The sequence below is a fragment of the Onychostoma macrolepis genome, chromosome 07 (assembly GCF_012432095.1).
Source record: "Onychostoma macrolepis isolate SWU-2019 chromosome 07, ASM1243209v1, whole genome shotgun sequence".
Lineage (NCBI taxonomy): Eukaryota > Metazoa > Chordata > Actinopteri > Cypriniformes > Cyprinidae > Onychostoma > Onychostoma macrolepis.
In genome coordinates, this window is record NC_081161.1 from 9,923,980 (window position 1) to 9,943,220 (window position 19,241).

The following is a 19,241-nucleotide window of genomic DNA, read 5'->3' on the forward strand; positions in this document are numbered from 1 at the left end:
TTCAATACAAAATAGCGGCACAAAGTCCGTACACAGCCGGCATGCGTGAATAACTTAAGAAATCACTAAGATTAAACATGTCAAGTAATTATATGTCCACCCTGCCTGCCACAGAGCGTGAAAGATACATCCACAAACTTAATTTGGTCAATTTAAAAACTCATTCTAACAGCGTCAAATTGGTGTAACAACCCCACCCAGTGGCCAGAGGTGTCTTACCGGACATTTACTCGTACCTAATCGAATCACCAGGTAAACTGATTTTACTTCGTATTTGAAAGTAAACATCTTTAAATGTATATATTATGTTCTTATATTTAGAGTACTGAGTGCACTTTTCTGTCCAGCCATACAACTAGCCTGGCTTAGCTTTCGATAGCATCATCCGTAATTCATGATATTTTCATAACAGCAAGATATGGATGATGATGGCAGGTAGCCTGGGCTAGATTTGGGTTTTTACAAACATTATTGGTGCACCCAACCTCACAAGAACTCTTTGGCATGTTGTAAGGTTAGTCCACTTCCTCGACCGATACTGTATGGTGGTTTGTTTTCCCCTAAAAGTGGGCGTGACATTCAGAGACATTCTATGACGTTGCATTTGGAACTCCCTTGGCGAAGGGAATGATGGACAAAATGTTACCTTGACAACGCTGCGCGTGCTTGCACGTGCTTCAGCGCTCTAACAGTTGTTGTAAATAAATATTTCTTCTTCTTGTTATTGTTTTATTGAAATACTGTCTAATTCTGTCTTATTTACTATTAAACTTTTTCAAATTAAACTTGCTTACAATACAGTCTTAAATCATATTTCTATCACTGACGAAAATATTTTGTATTACATGAAAATAAAGACAAATTTAATTAGCTCATTCTGCTTACGTTTGTATGTAAAGTCAAAATTAACCCCAACTTTGCTTTAAAATGCATCACAAGATCTCCTAACTGAAGATCACATGATCACAAACGGAACAGTACCGAGTTGAACATCACGTGTTGTCATCTCGGAATTACGGTAATTACGTCATGGCGTGAACGCAGTATATATGTATGCAGGTCCTGTTTTATAACCATCATTAACATAGCTTCCTTTTCTTTTCTTTTCTTTTTAGCTTCCTTCAATTCCTATTTCTCAGATACAGTATATATACCACACAGCCTGAGAATATATTATTGCTTTCAAATTTGTGTGTGTATATATATATATATATATATATATATATATATATATAATTATTATTATTATTATTATTATTATTATTATTAGGATTAGTATTTACTAGGATGTTTATATTCCGATGTACAGTGTCTCTATATGCTAACATTAATTTATTGTAGCTACTTAGTTTTATGTATGTGTATATATATATATATATATATATATATATATATATATTATGAATAAACTTTTCTTATATTATTGTGATTTACTTTGATCTAGCCAATAAGCCCTAAACCCATGGGCTAATTTATCTTACACAATAATTATATTTTACAGAATTATTTTGTTACACTTAAACCTCTTTTAGCACAAAACCTTTATTTGTATCCACAAAGTGAGGCATTTTATATTAGAATATCCATTCAATTCATGTATAATTTATAGCAAAGAAGAGCAGTTAAAACAATCTCTTTAAATATGATGTAGTTTTAACTTAAATGAGTGGTACAGAAGAGAATGGTAAGATTATTGCAAAGGTTAGAACTAGATAACAGAAATAAGAAATAACAAGCGATACAAAAAAAAAAAAAAATCAGCTTTGTTATTCATCATACATAGAGTTATGTTGTTATGAAAGGAGTCTTTAATATATCAGAATATTCAACGGTGTGTCCACTAGGTGGAGCTTTTGGATTGTTTTTTTTTTTTTTTTTTTTTACAGTCAGCACAAGGCTGACACACTCCGGATGTTGTCAACACAACTACTGTCATCATATACATCCATGTGCCACAATGCCACAGTCCATGTGAACAGACCTAAATTTAACCTAGTTAGCTTTATGGAATTCATTGTTCTGTCTCAGGAATATTAGCCTAATATGGGTTACTTTTTACTTTTCAGTATCATTTCAGTATCATCATTTAAATAAAGTTGCCTATAATTTGCTGGTTTCATCTCTAATGAATCAACAGAAAACTATCAAATCTAAAAGGACAAATATAGAAACAGGGCACAAATAATTATATTTTCAGTTTGCTTTTTCAGTCATTGCATGATGCCCATACTTCCCTTTGTGTTATTTCATAGCTTTGATGACTTTGTTATTTTTGTAAAATATGGAAAACAGTAATAATAAAGAATAGCTGTTCACACGTTTGACTTGTATGGCACTGAACAGAAAAGTGGCAAATTTCAAATAATTACATGTCTAATTTCTTTTTGTTTTTAGTCTACCTTTCTTAAAAACACTAAACTCTCTAAAATGTTTCCTTACAGAATTTCTCTACTAGCCAAATCTTTATCAAAGATACTTTGCATACTCCAAAAACAGCACTACAGGATTAGACAAAGAAAGTCCACTGAGGGGTTGGTTATAATAACTTGTTCAGTAGTGTCAGAACCAAGACTAGTGGATAGAAAGATTTTATGCATGCTGAACTGGATTTATCTTGATAACCAAAGTCTGTCCTGCAGGGATTTTGAACTTCTTGAAGAGGGATGGGTTTATCATCTGGTTTGGTACCATTTAGGTGATCTCTTACCTATTAAAACATAAAAGTTTAGTGAGCAAACAGGGCAGTAGATTTGATATTATACTGATTTTGAAACTAATGTATGCATGACTGTGTGTATTGCTCTTACAAGCTCCACCTCTCTGAACACTCTCAGCAGGTTTCGTCCCAGAGCATCTCTGATCTCATCATCTGACCATTTGCGCCTAAGAAGCTCAGCCACCAGGTCTGGGTACTTTGATACATCCTCTAGACCATCTGGCACCCTGTTCAAACCATAGCATTATTTATTAACGGTTATGTAAGTAGTCCTGTTTCTTGTCTTAAACAATTAAAGGCAATTCTCATTGAATACCATACACATGCTTTACAAATGTGAAATGTACCACAATGTCATTGAGCAACATTATCATTAGATTGGAATGCAGGCAGTCTATTCACAAATCAGCATGCTTACCTTGGCACACCATCATAATCTCCTCCAAATCCAATGAAACTAGAGCCAGCCACTTTCTTGATATGGTCAAAGTGATCTGAATGTCATATAGAGAAGTGGAGTCACATATTGATGAATTGCCTTATATCATAAAGTGCTCAATGATGGAATTCTAAGCAGGGTAGCAGGCACTGAGGTAGCTTTCAAAAGGACTCACCAGCAACATCTGAGATGTTAGCAGTGTTTTTGCAGGTTACATAGTTATTATAAAAATTAACCATGACAATCCCTCTCTTTTCTTTCTGAAACAGAAACATTTTGGAAAATGAATATTTTACTTTACACTTTTCCTTTTACATACACACATATCTGAATAAAATGTTAGTGCTACTTAACCCTGTAAAGTCTAACATTATATAATAGTCTGAAAAATCAAATATAGGGAAATATGAAGCTCAACTCGAAGAGGAAAAAAAACAACAACAAAAAAAAAACACCTCAGTTTTTTTTCCAAAGGCCCAAAATGAGTAAAAATTGCACCGAATTGTATATTACTAATATTTATATGGGAAAAAATTGACATGAAAAAAGCTTATCTTGAAAGTTTATTATCATATTTGATGTACTGTATCATATTTGATACTTGAAACCTTAATGTTTATCTTGAAATATTACTAACAATATAAAAGTCATTCTTTTCATTCTGATTTCATTCAAATCAGTAAAAAAGACGTGTTCCACAAACTTATGTTTTTAAAATTCTGCTAAAATGACTTGTATTTGCGGATAATGTATAAAATATCAACCAGAGATCATGAGTCTTGTAGTAGATTGTGTATAATAGTTGTTTTCAGCAACATTTTAATCATGTTGATAATTTAGCTATCAAATATGATACAGTACCCTTTATACTGGGTTAAAAGGATAGTTCACTCAAAAGTGAAAATCCCGTCATCATTTACTCATCCTCAAGTTGTTACAAACTTGTATGAGTTTCTTTCTTCTGTGGAAAACACAAATAGATATTTTGATGGTAGTTATTGGCTTTTATAGTATGGAAAATAAATACTGTGTAAATCAGTGGCTACCATCAACTGTTTGGTTGCCAACATTCTTCAAAATTATTGATATCTGTAAATATATTTCAGCATGTTGCATTTGTTATTTCTGATATCGGAAAATGTATTTCTGAGATCAATAATCAGGAGAGTATGATATCAGAAATTAACATTGTCACTATAGTGACAATCAAATTATTGATATCAAAAACGATGATGATAAATGATAAAAAAAAAATAATAATAATTATACTAGTGGCAATTCAATTGTTGATACCAAGAATATTTGCACTAGTAACCATGTGATTGCTGATATCAAAAATAAAGGCTTTTACTAGTAAGAATTGTATTTCTGATATGTGAAATTGGAATTTCAAGTAGTAAGAAATCAATTCTTGATATCAACAATTGAATTTGAATGGCTGCCTGACATTTAACTAGATCCCTGGTATCAAGAATTAGCATTTTAACTAGTGAAAATTTAATTGCTGATATCAAGAATTCATATCCTGCGAATGAATAAAAGTCAAAACAGCTTGCCTATTGCCATTCCCAGGATATAAATTCTTGATATCAAGAATAATCATTTTTACTGGTTGAAATTTTATTCCTGATATCAAGAATTCGATTTCTGCGAGTGATGACTTCATTGTTGATATCAAGAATTAATATTTTTACTAGTGGAAATGTAATCGCTGATATCAAAAATAGCCATTGTTACTAGTAGAAATCTACTTCCTGATATTAAGAATTAGCATTTTAACTTGTAAAAATGGAACTGTTGATATCAAGAATTCATATCCTGTGATAGAATAAAAGTTAAAACGGCTTGCCACAGGAGGGCGGGTTTTTGCAAAGGGTCAATTGGCCACGTTCACACAGCAGCAGAATACAGTTGTCAGTCCTCTATTTGAGTCCTTAACAGGGTTCCGTTCACACACAGTACTTATTTATTTACGGGCATGACAAACGCATTCTGTAACCAAACTCACGCCTGTAACTTTTCAGGACTCACAACCGCATTCTCTGAAAACACGCGCTGTGTGAAAGGAACGGGCCTGGACAACTAGTTCTCTGTCACATGGTCCTGTGCGAGAGAGAACTATTCTGCTGCAACTGCGTGTTTTCATGTGTGGTTTCGGTAACTTACAGTGACAGAGAAATGAGCTGTGTGTCATCTGAAAGTTAGATGCAGTCAATTTTTCTCCACCAAAGCCACTCTCATCAATTTTGTGTTCTGCACACGACTCAAATGCTCTGCTCTCCACCCAAATATAAAATCTGCTATCAGTTAATAACGATATGATGGATGTCCAAAACTCGCGGCTTGATTGAACTCTTGTCATGTCAGAAAGTGATAAGACTTTCAGTTTTATGGGCGTTGCCGTCTTTGATATTACTTTGGTCACTGTCGCTGCTCCCTGGTAAGGAATACGGGCTTGACCCCCATTGCACGTTCATACAGACAGTATTCGAAAAGCTATTGTAAATTGCTGTGTGAACGGGACTTTTCCAGACTCACACCTGTAAGTAAATGCGGTTGTCAATCCCAAAAACAGACAGTGTGAATGTAGCCAATGAAGTGTGCCAGTCAACGAGGCCTTTAGAGAGAAATGCATCTTTACTGATTATGATTATAATGAAAGAGTTTTTGTTTTCGATTTGATTTATTTCCTTAAGTAGTAATTTAAGGCTTTCTATGGATATATTTGTCATGTCTGTGAGGCATGTATTCACTGAGTTTCAGTTAATTTTTTTGTGAAGCGCTCCTGTTCAAGACTGATACTCTTACCTTTATGAGCAAAAATTACGCTGTATTTTAAGTTGTTTCCACTGAAAAAAAAAAATGTAAGTGATTGCGCTGGCGCCTCCATATCCTGCAAAGCGCGGTTTAGCTTCCACTCTTTGCACAAACGATTGGATATAGCGCACATTTATCTAGGTTTAACATTTAAACATTGTTATATGCTTGAACTGTTTTAGATCTATAGATTTTATTTTAGGCAAGACGTGATGATTTGAGAAGGCTAAATTGATCAAACATAGGCTATGATGAGCTCACAGTCTGCCGCTGGCCGCTTGATCATTACTTTAAAAAAAGAAGAAGAAGAAAATAACTTATTTAATGAACAAAAAAATGCTCCAAACGTTTTTCTAAATTAACTTAATAGAAAAGCAAAACGAAATATAATCACTTTACCATTACATACAAAACTGAACTATTTTAATAGCTGAAATAGTATAAGCCGTTTTGGGAGAAAGGGGAAAACAAAGTCGGACTCGGGCCGGTAGTTCTGATAAGTTGTCGGACACAGGCCGGGCTAGGGCCTGAGCGTCTCGGGCCAGGGCCTAAATTTGAGTCTCAGCCTGTGTATGTGACGTACAGTTCTAGGTTTCAGTTTTGTTTTCATGGATTTATAGTTTGCAACTCATTTGCTGCGTCCCAATTCACGTGCTATCCGTCCTAAATCGTATTCGAAAATATAATTAGTATGTCCCAAATCATAGTATGTTTAAAAAAGTATGACAAAGATTCCCGGATGGTCTACTTCTTCTGGTTAGATTTCGAAGTGCAGATCGATGCACACTCTAACAGCTAATATTGCCCACAACACATTGTGGACGGGGCTTCGATTAGAACTACAAACTCGGCGGATACGCGCGACCGACGGACAAGTAGAGAAAGGGGTTTATTTTAGTGGTAAATAATCAATGTCTAACCTGATTTAAAAATATTAATTCAATGTTATCCACGTTATATTTCATCTGCAGCAACACTGTGAACTTTTGCGATAGAGGCAATTTACATTAAGTGAAAATAGCAGTATTTTTTAGTGATATGCTATTTACACAGTGCAAAATAGCTTTAGATTCTATTTATTCTATGTTAAATTGCAGGATATTCTGCTAATTACTTATTGCAAATAGTGGCAATTATCTGCACCTCAGCATTGTAATACATTATAAAACAGTATGCAATAACTTATTGAGTGTAATTTTATTTTATTTCAAATTATTAAACGGATTGGTACAAAAGCCCTCCCTACATCTACCCTAACCCTACCCAATACTTTATTTACAACTTTTGGATTATTGTCCTTCATTTTTATTAAAAAATAAATGCTTTTCTGATGTGATTTTAAATTTGAAAAGGGAAAAAAAAAAGTTCGCCAAAAGGCAGATTCGAACCCCGGTCGATCGTGTCAAAAATAGTATGACACACGTTTGTCCATCTGCACCACTGAATCTGACGGCTGTTTATCGTCTTTTGCAAATTTGACTATCCAAATCATATGTTTGTGGGTGGAGTTAGTGTAAATAGTCTCTGCTGACAACCGGGCCATTGCACTTAAATAGACACTCTGAGCGGGTCTACACCCCCACTTCTCGTGCCTCTTGATCAGGCCCGGATTAACACAGTGTAGTGCCCTAGGGTGACCACATTTGAAGTGCCCCCCCCCCCCCAAGGGGCATTTTTTTGTAATGCCATTTTTTCCCCCTTAATTTTATTAAAGGTAGGCTATGTTATTGTCAAATTTTAAAATGTATATTTTTCAAAAATTTCTAATAATAAAAAAAATAGAATAAGAACAGGTAGAATAAGAAGAATAAGTTACTAATCAAAAGAAATCATATAACAAAATCCACTACAAAGGTGGCACAGAAGAACACAAAAGTGGCATATAGGCTACGTAAATTTACAGACATTTACAGAGGCTCAGAGGTGGCATGGATGATTTAAATTCATAACAATGTTGTGAGATTAATGTTTTAAATATACAATTTTGAATATAGAACTATTGTTTGATTGAAATGATTTAAATAACTGAACGGACACTTTAAACATAAAAATAAAACTGCCAGTAGATGGCGGCAAGTCACTGATTTTTTCACTGAATCATTCATTCAACTGATTCGTTTGAACAGGTGATTCATTCAGGAACGAAGCAAGTGACTGTCTTTATGAGTGGGTAATTGAATCACTGACTCCCTAGACTCATTTAAAACGCAGGTTCATTCATAAATGAAACACCAGCTGTGTTTGAATGATGAGCAGTGGCTCAGCTGTGACTGTTAGAAACTATGTTCCTTGACCAAATAGAGCAAAATCGGGCAATATTGTTAAAAGTCATACAATGTACATCACTTTACATAACTTATTGTTTATTGAGCTGTTGTATTAATTTAATATCACATTTACAAACTCCTTTAATAATCTTTAAAAGCTGTTACTCACTTCAGTTCATGTCTTATTTACACCGTCTACACTTTGTTTGTTATAATGAGAGGATTTGTGAGCTTGCATAACTCAGCAATGAACAAAAGTATTTTGAGCAGTGAGTGGATTCTGATTAACATTGCATTCAAGGAATCATGTCTGCGATACATTACTCACCGCTGCACAAACACGCAAGTAGAAATCTTTGAAGCTCCTCTCAGCGCAAACACAAATAGTCTATGCTGATCGGGTTAGTCGCACAGGTGCTCCTAAATATTTTTGATCGTCGCACACAGTAGCTACTTTTCAGTCGCACTGTATAGCCCTGGCAATGTGTGATATTTTCTCTTTTTAATTTTTTTTTTTTATTTACGTTTCGCACAACCGCCAAATTGATGCTGCCTATCCATTTGAGAATAAATATGCTCGACTCTGACTGGGGAGGGGCACACTGTGACCTGACCTAATCGCAATTATTTATATGCGTGCATATATTTGATATTCTCTCTGTATATTGTATCATTAACTGTTCATTTTCTACCCATCTGTATCTCTTCCAGCAAAATAATATATACAAAACATGAAAAAATATTTTAAAGGTCTTGTCTTATGCTGGCTTGCTCAGTTGGGGACACTTAATTTCTAGCGATTATTGCCGATTTGATTGCACAGCTACTATTTAAACTAAACTGAGCTAGACAATGACATCTCTGAATTCAATAATGAAATGCCTTTAACTGAAAATTGAGTGTTTAATCTTATCATTATACATTACTGACACTCTATCCTCCAATTTGATACTGTTAAGTGCTTTGACACAATCTGTATTGTAAAAGCGCTATATAAATAAAGGTGACTTGACTTGATTTGTCATTATTGTAATCACTTGGTGCCCCCCTATTGGCTGGTGCCCCAGGGCACTCGCCCAATCCCGTCTATGGATAATCCGGCCCTGCTCTTGATGACAGCTGCAGTGTGAAAACCTTGTCTCAGAATTTTGGACACAGAAGGCCACCAAATGAGAATTAAATATTCCATGGAGGGATTTATAGTTACAGTGGGTAACTCGAAGCGAGGGTTTACAGATCACAATGCAAGCGAGAAGTCTCATATTATGGTCGGTCATCACGATCGCGGATGACAACATGCAGGATCAACACCGAAAGTATCCTTTCTGTTTCTTTGGTTGCTATGGTTTCAATATATATTCTTATTTGTCGCCATAGTTACTGATTACATTGTTTACCTATATCTCCTTCCATTCATTTATTACCCTGTGTATTTATAGCGCTCTTGAGTTAGTCTTCAGTTGTCGGTTAGTGTCTATTAGTGCTGGACAACAATTAATCGCGATTAATCACATCCAAAATAAACGGTTTTTTATGTGTGTGTGTACTTGCATATTATGTAGCCTATATATAAATACACACACATGCAGGTATAAGAAAAGTATGTTATGTTTATATAATATATATATATATATATATATATACACACACACACACATTATATTAATATAAATATACACATGTAAATAGATGTAAATATTTTCAAAATATATGCTGTATGTGCATGTCTTTATATCGTACATAATAAATATACACAGTCCACACACATGTATTATGTAAACAAAAACTTTTATTTTCGATGTGATTAATTGCAATTAATCGTTGCCTAGCACTATAGTCTATGCATTTGGATAACTGTTGTGAAACCACCCTAACATACTAAATATCAGAATAACTGTGATTACCTGTAGACTTGTGCTATGGCCAAATCACAGCCGAGATTATCCATGTGATTTTGCTTAATTAAAGCATCTGGTTTTATCTTTTATAACATCTCTTTATATCAGTAAATAAGTAACATATTACAAACTTTTTATGAATATGGAAGAGTAAGTGCGTCGTAGTCTATTCTTTTTGGGCAATAAACTCTATTGTGTAACGTTTTGAGGTCGTAAATTAATGATACTCTTACCACTCTCATGAGAACATCATCAGGAACATTTCTCTTGTTATTACAGATGCTGTAGGCAGAAGAGTGGCTGAAGATAATAGGAGCTTTAGAGATATCCAGCACCTGATTCATGACCTTCTCAGACACATGAGACAGGTCAATCAGCATTCCAATGCGGTTCATTTCCCAGATCACTTGCTGAAAGGACAAATCAAATTGGTCACTACAGACAGCAATAACGAGTAAAGCTTTCTCTAAAAGATGACAGCAAGTCAGGGTGGCCTACAATAATCACCACCATGTCCAAAGTTAATAACATTTTAGAGTTCACTAAATGCTTTATGTTAATAACTGTCCTGTAAATAATGTGCCACTGTAAAATATGTTTTTTATTCTATATATAATTTAAGAAAAATGGTCTAACACTCACCTTAGAAAAGAAATAAAAGACACAACTTTGTCTAAATATATAAAATATAAATATATATAAAATATATGTGTATATATATATATATATCATCACAAAGAAATTAAGGTCTTTCAAGTCTGTAAGTTGTCTTTATTAATAAGTAAACTAACTGAAACAACAAAATTCCAATCCAAATGTTTTTAGTAAAAAAAAAAAAATAAATAAGTGAAAATTCCAATTTCACATTATAGCAAATTTAACAGCAAATTTAAATTTAATAGCTTTTAAAAAGCAATATACATATATGCTAATTGACATTTTACATACATACATACAACATTTTGGCTTACTGAGCATGGTATGTAGTCTTTATAATAAATAATCGTTTTACTTTGCATGAATGCTTTTATTTTTGGGAAAATAAATATATTGATTGATTGATTGATTGTAGAAATCTGACATTAAAGCATCTCTGTGCCTAACCTTGCCAAACTCAGACAAACCGCCATGCTCTTCAGGCTCAGATCCTGTGTCCACCAGCCAGTTGTCTGCCCTAGAAGGAAGTGAGACCAAAACATGGTAAAGAAAACAATAGAGTCTTCAGCTGAAAGCTTCCCCTTCTCTAATCATATGGGCACATGCATTGTGTGGCCTTTTTTAGTGGTCAGTTCTTTTGAAACCCAATGTAGCTTCTATTTCAAACCCACCTTAAATGCAAAATATGTATTCTGTGGAATAGCTTCTGGTAAGAGTTGAACATTCCGGGAATTTCCCTCTAATATCCCACATTACTATTGTCAGTCTTATGTGGGTGTGTTACAAAAACATTACTTAATAGAACGCCTCTGGCACAGTTTTACTTCATTCCAAACTGTTGAAATCATCATTTGAACTTTTGTTTCCTCACCTTGCTGGATCAACCTGTATATAATTTTTTTAAGGTGAATGCATTTATGCTGTCATCTCAGACCACGTTTTTATTTAAAGTGCGATGAAGTACGGTACTCTCCGGGGAAAAGCCACTCACCATGGTGTGTTGCAGCTATGTGTGATAGTGAGATAGCGGACGCCCAGTTGGTACATAGTACGCAGAGTACCCAAACTGCTGTCAATCGAATGTCCACCTTCTACCCCAATCAGACTCGCTGTCTTATTCTGTGCAAAGGCGTCGAGTATATCTGCAACAACATTTTCATTTTAGTTTATATTAAAAACTATAAACAATTACAAATACACATACAGTTTTATACTTTATCAGTACCACAATAATTCCAGGGTGCTTTTTGAATATGGTGTTGATGGGTGGTTGTTACAGTGTTTGTGGTTGTTGAGGTCACTTCTAACCTTCTTTATATAAGATTATGGATTTTTCCATCTGTTTTTTATTTTTCGTTTTACCCCATTTACCCCAATATCATTCATGTTGTAGCAAAAATGGTAGCCCTGGGTGTACTGCAAACATGTCATTGTATTCAATACTGATGTCTAAATACTTCAATACAGTATTTACTGCTGCTTCACTGTCTTGCCTTGACTGCTAGCAGCAAATTTGAACACTTCTGGGTATTCATGACACATCCTGTGGATTACATCGATCTGCTCCAAGGTCTGTCTGACTGCGTCTTTGTACTGGCTATCACATGGTACATAAGCTGCCCAGAACTGCAACAGAAAAACAAATATTACCACACATTCAGTTTGCCCATCATGGTGAATCGTCCTATGTTGTGTACATAGGCCTGTTTGTTTGAGTTTGTACCTGTGCTGAGAGGTGCCCTTCTTTGATTTTTGGGATGTTGGTGTGTGTGGTGTCTAGTTTGTACAAGTCCACCGTGTTGAGCTGATTATTAAACAATTTTCTCATCTGCCAGGGAAGGTCATTGTGCCTGTTTTATAAAAGATTTCAAATCACTTTCAAATAGAATCAGAGATAATAAGAGAAAAAAACATTGAAAGTTTCCTTGAAAATTGAAGCAACTGTGAATTACGCTTTCTATTCCTATTTCTTCCTTCTTTTTACAATTTCAGAAAAAATGTTGGCTGTCACTGTGCAGTACCCTTTAAAAAGGTCTACATCAGCTCTATTTGTTGCGGCAAAACATTTGCAAACATTGTTTACATGGACCAATTTTCGTATATGAGAAGGAATCCAATCTGATTTCAGATTCTGAAATTGCTGTTTATATAAAACAACGTTATGAGGACAAATGACTTTAAAAAAAGAATGATATACACAGATAAAATAGTTATAATAAACACTACAATACTCCATTAAAAAGTATATATTTTATAATGACATTTCTACTTAGAGATCTTGTTTTTCATTAAAAAAAAATGTGTTTAAGCTACCTAAGAAGCAAAATTGCCTCAAGGTATTGATTAACTTGTTTTCAGGGACTGTACGTTGAATAGCGTACGTTTTTTTTTTTTTCGCTTTCCACTAAATCTCTCTCTCTCTTTTTTTTTTTTTTTTTACTGTGTAGATAAATAGATTGACTTACCCATCTATAAGTGGAGTGTCAGCCATCAGTTTCAGGGCTTGCTCTTTTACAACATCTGCTACTGAGTTGAATGTGAAAGCCCAGAGCACTAAACACACAGTCTTGACCCAATCCATCTTCACCACACTGTTTACCCACTCTGTATCCTTTAATTATAAATTTCTCCTTAAATAACTCTACCTATCTCAGTTCACCTTGTCTTCAGCTTATTGCTTATGTCCACAGATGTTTATCTTCTTCTCTCTCTGCTTATGTGTAGAGATACTCTAAGGTTAAAGGACTAGTGTTAGGGATTACATTTTCATCATAATGAGGCTGAATATAAGTTAATGTATAATGTATGGTTGTAAAAATGCCCCATAAACCAGAGAGTTGTCCCATAAAAGTCACGTCTTTATTTTTAATGACAGAGAAATGTGATATAAGCGATTGTGTAAAAGTACAGTACATTTTTCATTTTGTTGTTTAAAGTCCATTGAGGGCTGTGTGCACTCTCTGGACCGTTGTCTTCAGAGGTGTTACTTTGGCTGGAGAGACTTTAGGTGAACTCAGATTCAACCATATTAATGAAATGTAATATCTAACAAGTTCAATCATTAGGCTGAACGCTCAGTGATGCACGGTTGGGTTCTCAAATAATTGAATAGCAATAAATAAATAAATAACTCACAATCTTTGCAGTGTTTGAATTTTCTCACTCATTTTTATTCACTGTTTTCTCATGCAGTGAATATGTCATACACTATATAAAAGATAGTGAATTAGCATATAGGGTACAGATTTGGTCACTGCTGTTGTTGTTGCAATTCTGTTGTTGCAATGTTAGTGCTGCAAAAATTAACACTTCACATTTAAGCTTTTGAACTGAGGAAGTTTTATGACACAGCGTCAATAATAATCAAGTGGTCAGGGCAGCTTAGTCAAGGCCACAAGGGTGATGACTCATGGCTTGCTTCTGTAACGGTAGAACCAGCAACCCTTTTTTTAAGTCAGCATACAATAAAGCCATTTGATTACACATTTCTGCTCAGACAAATCTATTAATACTTATTGGAAGAGGCTATAAGAGACATTTTTATTCCTATATGTTCCCTGATACTGCATTTGCACCTCAAGGTTTTTACTTGCAATAAAAAGCTCATGTAAAACCAAAGAGTGATGTTTATGGAAACATAAACTAACTGAGCTATCATCTAATCATTAAAACAATAGTACATGTTGCTAGATCTTTCTGCATGTGAGTTGTACATCCTCTTTGACAAAACTGACCTGCTTATGACACAAATGCAGCATTTTTTTCCCAACAAATGTTTTATATAGCACTTCCTGTTTTCTCAAAATATGCACCAGTCTTTCAATAAACGAGCAGACCAATTTGAAAAGAAAACCTTGATATACACTCTCAGAAATAAAGGTACAAAAGCTGTCACTGGGGTGGTACCTTTTCAAAAGGTACACTTTTGTACCTATTAGGTTCAAATATGTGCACTTTAAGTACTAATATGATCCTTTAATGTACCAAAATGGACCCTATAGGTACAAACAAGGTACCGCCCCAGTGACAGCTTTTGTACCATTATTTCTGAGAGTGTACGTGTTAATATGTGATCACTTTACAATATATAATGAACTTGATAAGGCAGTGCAAAATCATGAAAAAAAATCAATTTCAGTTTGAGAGAAATTAATGTGTAACCTGATTACTCTTCTGCACCATTGCATGGTGTTTTTGTGGTTGTCACCAGTGCTATGGTGTACTTACCACAGTACATTACTTAGCAAAAGACTGCTTTATTTTGTGCTTCACACTTATCACACTTCACACATTGGTTGATTCACCATGACTATTTTTCCATTAAGGTTATCATGTTTAAGGTCAACAAGTTTAAGGTTAAAAGATTCTTGTTGCTTTGTTGATTTCTAAAACTATGAACTTGAAAACATCTGTTTATTTATATAGTTAATTTGTTGACTTTATTTAATTTAGGTCTGTTTACTTTTATTTTGTTAATACTTTAAAAACCAATGGTTAATCATTTGAAACAACATATTTTAACATATATAAAACATATATTATTTACCGAGTGTTATTATACAGAGATGACCATCTTCTGCAAACATGACGTATGTGAGGATTTTCCTGGTGGTTTGAACTTCTAGGAAGTTAATGGCTTTGGTTATGATTACCACATCCATGTAACAATGTTCACACGAGATCCAGACAACCTTTAATTTAAAATGAACCACATCAACAAACCCTTTTAGACTTTAGAAACAGATTTTTAAATACATTTGCAACTGGTGGGATTCAGTAAAATGAAAATAAATTGCATTTGTGTGGGTTGAAAACAGTAATTAAAGGTGCAATAAACAATTGCCTCCATCAAATGCATTTTTGTCATCAGATAAGCAAACTGTATTTTAAGTTTGCCACTGAATAAAAGTAAAAGATGAACAAGGTCAAAGGGAAACCAAGATACCAACATTAATGTCCTATGATGATATTATAATATGCAAATAAAATAAACTTTGCTAGGAAAATTATATGTATACTACAGCAAACAGCATAGGTTTGACCTGGAATTTACTTGGTAACCGGTTTCTCAGGTAATTTCTGTATCCCATGTACTTCCCCTTTCAACTTTGTGACATCAGTCTTCCGTATTCTCTTCCTATATAAGTTGACAGCTGAACGCTGTTGTCAGATTATCGCACTCTGTTCTATATTCCTTTTGCATTCGCACACAAACAGATATGGATCGACTAGATGTCACGGAAACTTTTCACAGCATCATGTTTCCTGGGCACATGCATACTAAAGACTCATTGAATTACGCGACCAACTTCAAGTTTCAGGACACAGATATTGTAATTGCCACCTACCCAAAATCAGGTAATAATGAAATGCATTTTCTGTGTTTCTGTGCTTTAGTCCTTCTTTCAAAGGGAATTTTTTATTTAGGTTATGTATTTCAATTAAAATGGTAAGCTTCCTTCCAAGCAAGATATTTATTCATGCCTTTCAAGAATTTATTTCACTTTCCTTGAATCCTTTATACTCAGGGACCACATGGATGCAGGAAATCATCACTCTAGTTTTGAGGAAAGGGGACCCAACTATCGCCCAAACTCAGCCCAACTGGGCCCGTGCACCATGGCTTGAGCAGTACTACTGCGCTGATGTTCTAAAAGCCTCTACTGGGCCTCGTATTATTACTACACATCTGCCGTACCACCTGCTGGCACTGGCCCTGCAACACTCCAAAGCAAAGGTGAGTAGATGGGCAAACCGCAAATTGAGTTTTATCACTTTTTTTGTCTAATTTTCTTGCAAGTGACAAATGTTTGCCATTCCTCAGGTTATATATGTAGCCAGAAATCTCAAAGATGTGTCTGTTTCATACTATCACTTCCACAAGATGGCCAATTTTCTGCCTAACCCAGGCACTTTCTCTGATTTTCTGAATGAGTTCCTGAAGGGTGCAGGTTAGTTGATAGACTAGTGTTACCAGTTTGGGTTTGAGTCACTTTCTTTTTCCTTACAACCTACTACATAATTTGTTGTGATTGTTTTTTTTCCGTCAGTGCATTATGGCTCTTGGTTTGACCATGTTAAGGGCTGGACTAGTCATGCAAAAGATATCCAGAACTTTCTTGACGTCACATATGAGGAAATGTGTCAGGTAGGATGACTTCATAAGAATTCATTCATTTGGTGACTACATACAGATTAAGCAAGCCGTTTCAATTTGCATTTTTTCAATATTATCAGGATCTTCACGGGGCTGTTCAGAAAGTGAGTTGTTTCCTTCAGTGTCCCTTAACTGAGGATGAGCTGAACCTTGCTCAGAAGCACTGTAGCTTCAATAGCATGAAGGAAAATGTCATGGTGAACTACACTCTCATCCCTCAGAAGATCATGGACCACAGCCAGGGCAAGTTCATGAGGAAAGGTATGTAAATGCCTTTCATTGGTACAAACATTTTTGATGATGAAATAATTAAAAATGGAATAGAAACAAATATTTTGACTCAAAAAAGCAAAACATAATATCTTAAAGACAACCTGCATGATATAATTGGAAAAACAAATAGTCCTACCCAAAATTCGGATTATTTTAAGTTGCATTTTTTTTCAAGGTATTTTCAAGGTAATCTTCTAAACACTACAATCCTATCTTTAAGGTCAAGTCGGAGACTGGAAGAACACATTCACTAAGGATCAGAGTCGTCTTGTTGATGACGTGTACACTTCACAGATGCCAGATTCCTCACTGCTGTTTAAATGGGAATGCCCTGAGAAGACTGTAAGGCCCTTGATGACCATTAATACTACAGAACCCCACACACCCAGAGTGTGTGACATCCTTCATTTTACATTTGAAAATGTTTCTAACATTTCACACTGAAATGCCCAGTAAGTGGGTAAACTAGAGTATTTCATTCCTTTCTGTTTTTTTCTACATGGTAATTTAACTGTATATATATATAAACCCTCAGACTGAGACCTTAAAAGATAAATGTAGCATTATTTACGTAATATATTACTATTCATTTTATATTTTTTGTATTTTATGCAATGTGACCTAAGCACAATAAGTATAGTAAAGTAGTAATGTTTAAAGATTAACACAAATCTATGTATATCAGTTAGGTGGATTGCGTGACATTCTGGATGTTGTATTTTACAAGGCAATATAATGAATTTAAGTGTAATTTTCTCAATCTGTTTACATAATATATCAATGGCCTTGAAGGATAATGATTTATATAAACCTACTTTATAACCTTTGCTCTTGTGCTAATTGTGGTCATTTTGAACCTGTGATCAAGTAAAATTACACTCCATCTGTGACAATGGACAATAGGTGATAAAAACTGTGGCTAGCAAAATGTCACTCTAAAGGATGTTCAAACTAGCTCATTAGATGTTCGTGTGAGCGTGAGGCTAATCTAAAAGGCCAGATATTTAAACTGTTATTTTCTTTAATGAAGAGAGTGAAGTGTTTAGAGTCAGGGTACTGCACCTGTGCTGCACTTCAAATGATTGATGGCACTTGAAAAGTGCATTTGGAAGAAAGAAACAACATTTCTAGCTGAGTCTGCCAGTCTCTCATGTAAAAGACATCATGTTATGCTCTGTACAAAGAACTGGCACCCTGTGGTGCAGGGTTTGTTAAAATTCCCATGAAATCAAAATAAAAGTCTTGTGGATTTAATATGAATATTTTAGCCTTAAGGTAATTGTTTCTGATCCATTTAAATTTGATACATAATGTATTTTAAGGTTGTTTTATATAGATATAAAAGAGGAGGACAAGAATGTGGAAAATATTAGGAAAATCTAAAGAACTTACAGGGCTGTAGTTGCGGTCTGACACACTGAACATATCACATGTGGCATTTGCATTTTGAGCCTGTCTTCTGCAATCTATGGCCATTGTAATTACTGAAGAACGACCTCAAGACAGTCTTGGCAAAGGCAAAGACATACAGGCCTGTAGAAACATGGTTCACTTGTTTTTAATCATATGGACAGTGGAAACTTTTGCAATGGAAGAGGGAGAAAAGGAAGGACTAACTCTTGGTTGACTAGACTTTCACACAAATCCCTAGGGGACAGTTATACTGGACCTATTTGTCACACAACTATAAAGTAAAAAAAAAAAAAAACACATTATATAACGTGTGATTTGATCTTGGTCTGTGGCATATTTTTCTGTAACTGCACTAGCATTTAGTGATGTTATAAATTGTACTTTATAAAGGAAAGTCCCCAACATTTGCTGCTTGGTCCACCTGTGTCACCTGCCTCAACGGGTTTAATAATTCGCTCATATTAATATAACCTTGTTTGTCAAGTTTTCTTGCAGTTTGTCATGTTCTCTAACAGCTACCTGAATGCAATATTTGGGTCTTTGCTCTTTTACAAAAGAAGTGAGAGAATGGATCAAATGTCTCAACAGCAGATTTAAAGTTGCC

The 19,241-nt window shown here is 34.7% G+C and overlaps 2 protein-coding genes across 2 annotated transcripts; one reads left to right on the forward strand and one right to left on the reverse strand.

The window, feature by feature from the left end:
* Nucleotides 1-1,851: 1,851 nt before the first annotated feature.
* On the reverse strand, nucleotides 1,852-14,650 carry dpep1 (dipeptidase 1). The gene is made up of 10 exons (XM_058780622.1): nucleotides 13,260-14,650; nucleotides 12,518-12,644; nucleotides 12,288-12,420; nucleotides 11,786-11,936; nucleotides 11,242-11,311; nucleotides 10,371-10,547; nucleotides 3,331-3,415; nucleotides 3,135-3,210; nucleotides 2,808-2,943; nucleotides 1,852-2,707 (listed from the first exon to the last, which is right to left on the reverse strand). The coding sequence occupies exons 1-10, from the start codon at nucleotides 13,373-13,375 to the stop codon at nucleotides 2,537-2,539; spliced, it is 1,242 nt and encodes a 413-aa protein (XP_058636605.1). The 5' UTR covers nucleotides 13,376-14,650; the 3' UTR covers nucleotides 1,852-2,536.
* A 209-nt stretch (nucleotides 14,651-14,859) lies between these two features.
* sult5a1 (sulfotransferase family 5A, member 1) lies at nucleotides 14,860-18,484 on the forward strand. The gene is made up of 6 exons (XM_058782562.1): nucleotides 14,860-16,152; nucleotides 16,323-16,531; nucleotides 16,619-16,745; nucleotides 16,845-16,942; nucleotides 17,032-17,212; nucleotides 17,445-18,484. Exons 1-6 carry the CDS (start codon nucleotides 16,014-16,016, stop codon nucleotides 17,666-17,668), a joined length of 978 nt encoding a protein of 325 aa, XP_058638545.1. The 5' UTR covers nucleotides 14,860-16,013; the 3' UTR covers nucleotides 17,669-18,484.
* The last annotated feature ends 757 nt before the right edge of the window (nucleotides 18,485-19,241 follow it).

What these genes read in the sequence shown, in the direction of transcription:
- dpep1 (XM_058780622.1), bottom strand. Translation starts at nt 13,375, where the DNA reads ATGGATTGGGTCAAGACTGTGTGTTTAGTGCTCTGGGCTTTCACATTC. An exon ending in ATGATGTTCTCATGAGAGTG is followed by an intron (nt 3,416 to 10,370) that starts GTAAGAGTATCA and finishes TTTCTGTTTCAG; the next exon opens with AAAGAAAAGAGAGGGATTGT. An exon ending in TGTTCAGAGAGGTGGAGCTT is followed by an intron (nt 2,708 to 2,807) that starts GTAAGAGCAATA and finishes ATGTTTTAATAG; the next exon opens with GTAAGAGATCACCTAAATGG.
- sult5a1 (XM_058782562.1), top strand. Translation starts at nt 16,014, where the DNA reads ATGGATCGACTAGATGTCACGGAAACTTTTCACAGCATCATGTTTCCT. An exon ending in TGAGTTCCTGAAGGGTGCAG is followed by an intron (nt 16,746 to 16,844) that starts GTTAGTTGATAG and finishes TTTTTCCGTCAG; the next exon opens with TGCATTATGGCTCTTGGTTT. An exon ending in GGGCAAGTTCATGAGGAAAG is followed by an intron (nt 17,213 to 17,444) that starts GTATGTAAATGC and finishes CCTATCTTTAAG; the next exon opens with GTCAAGTCGGAGACTGGAAG.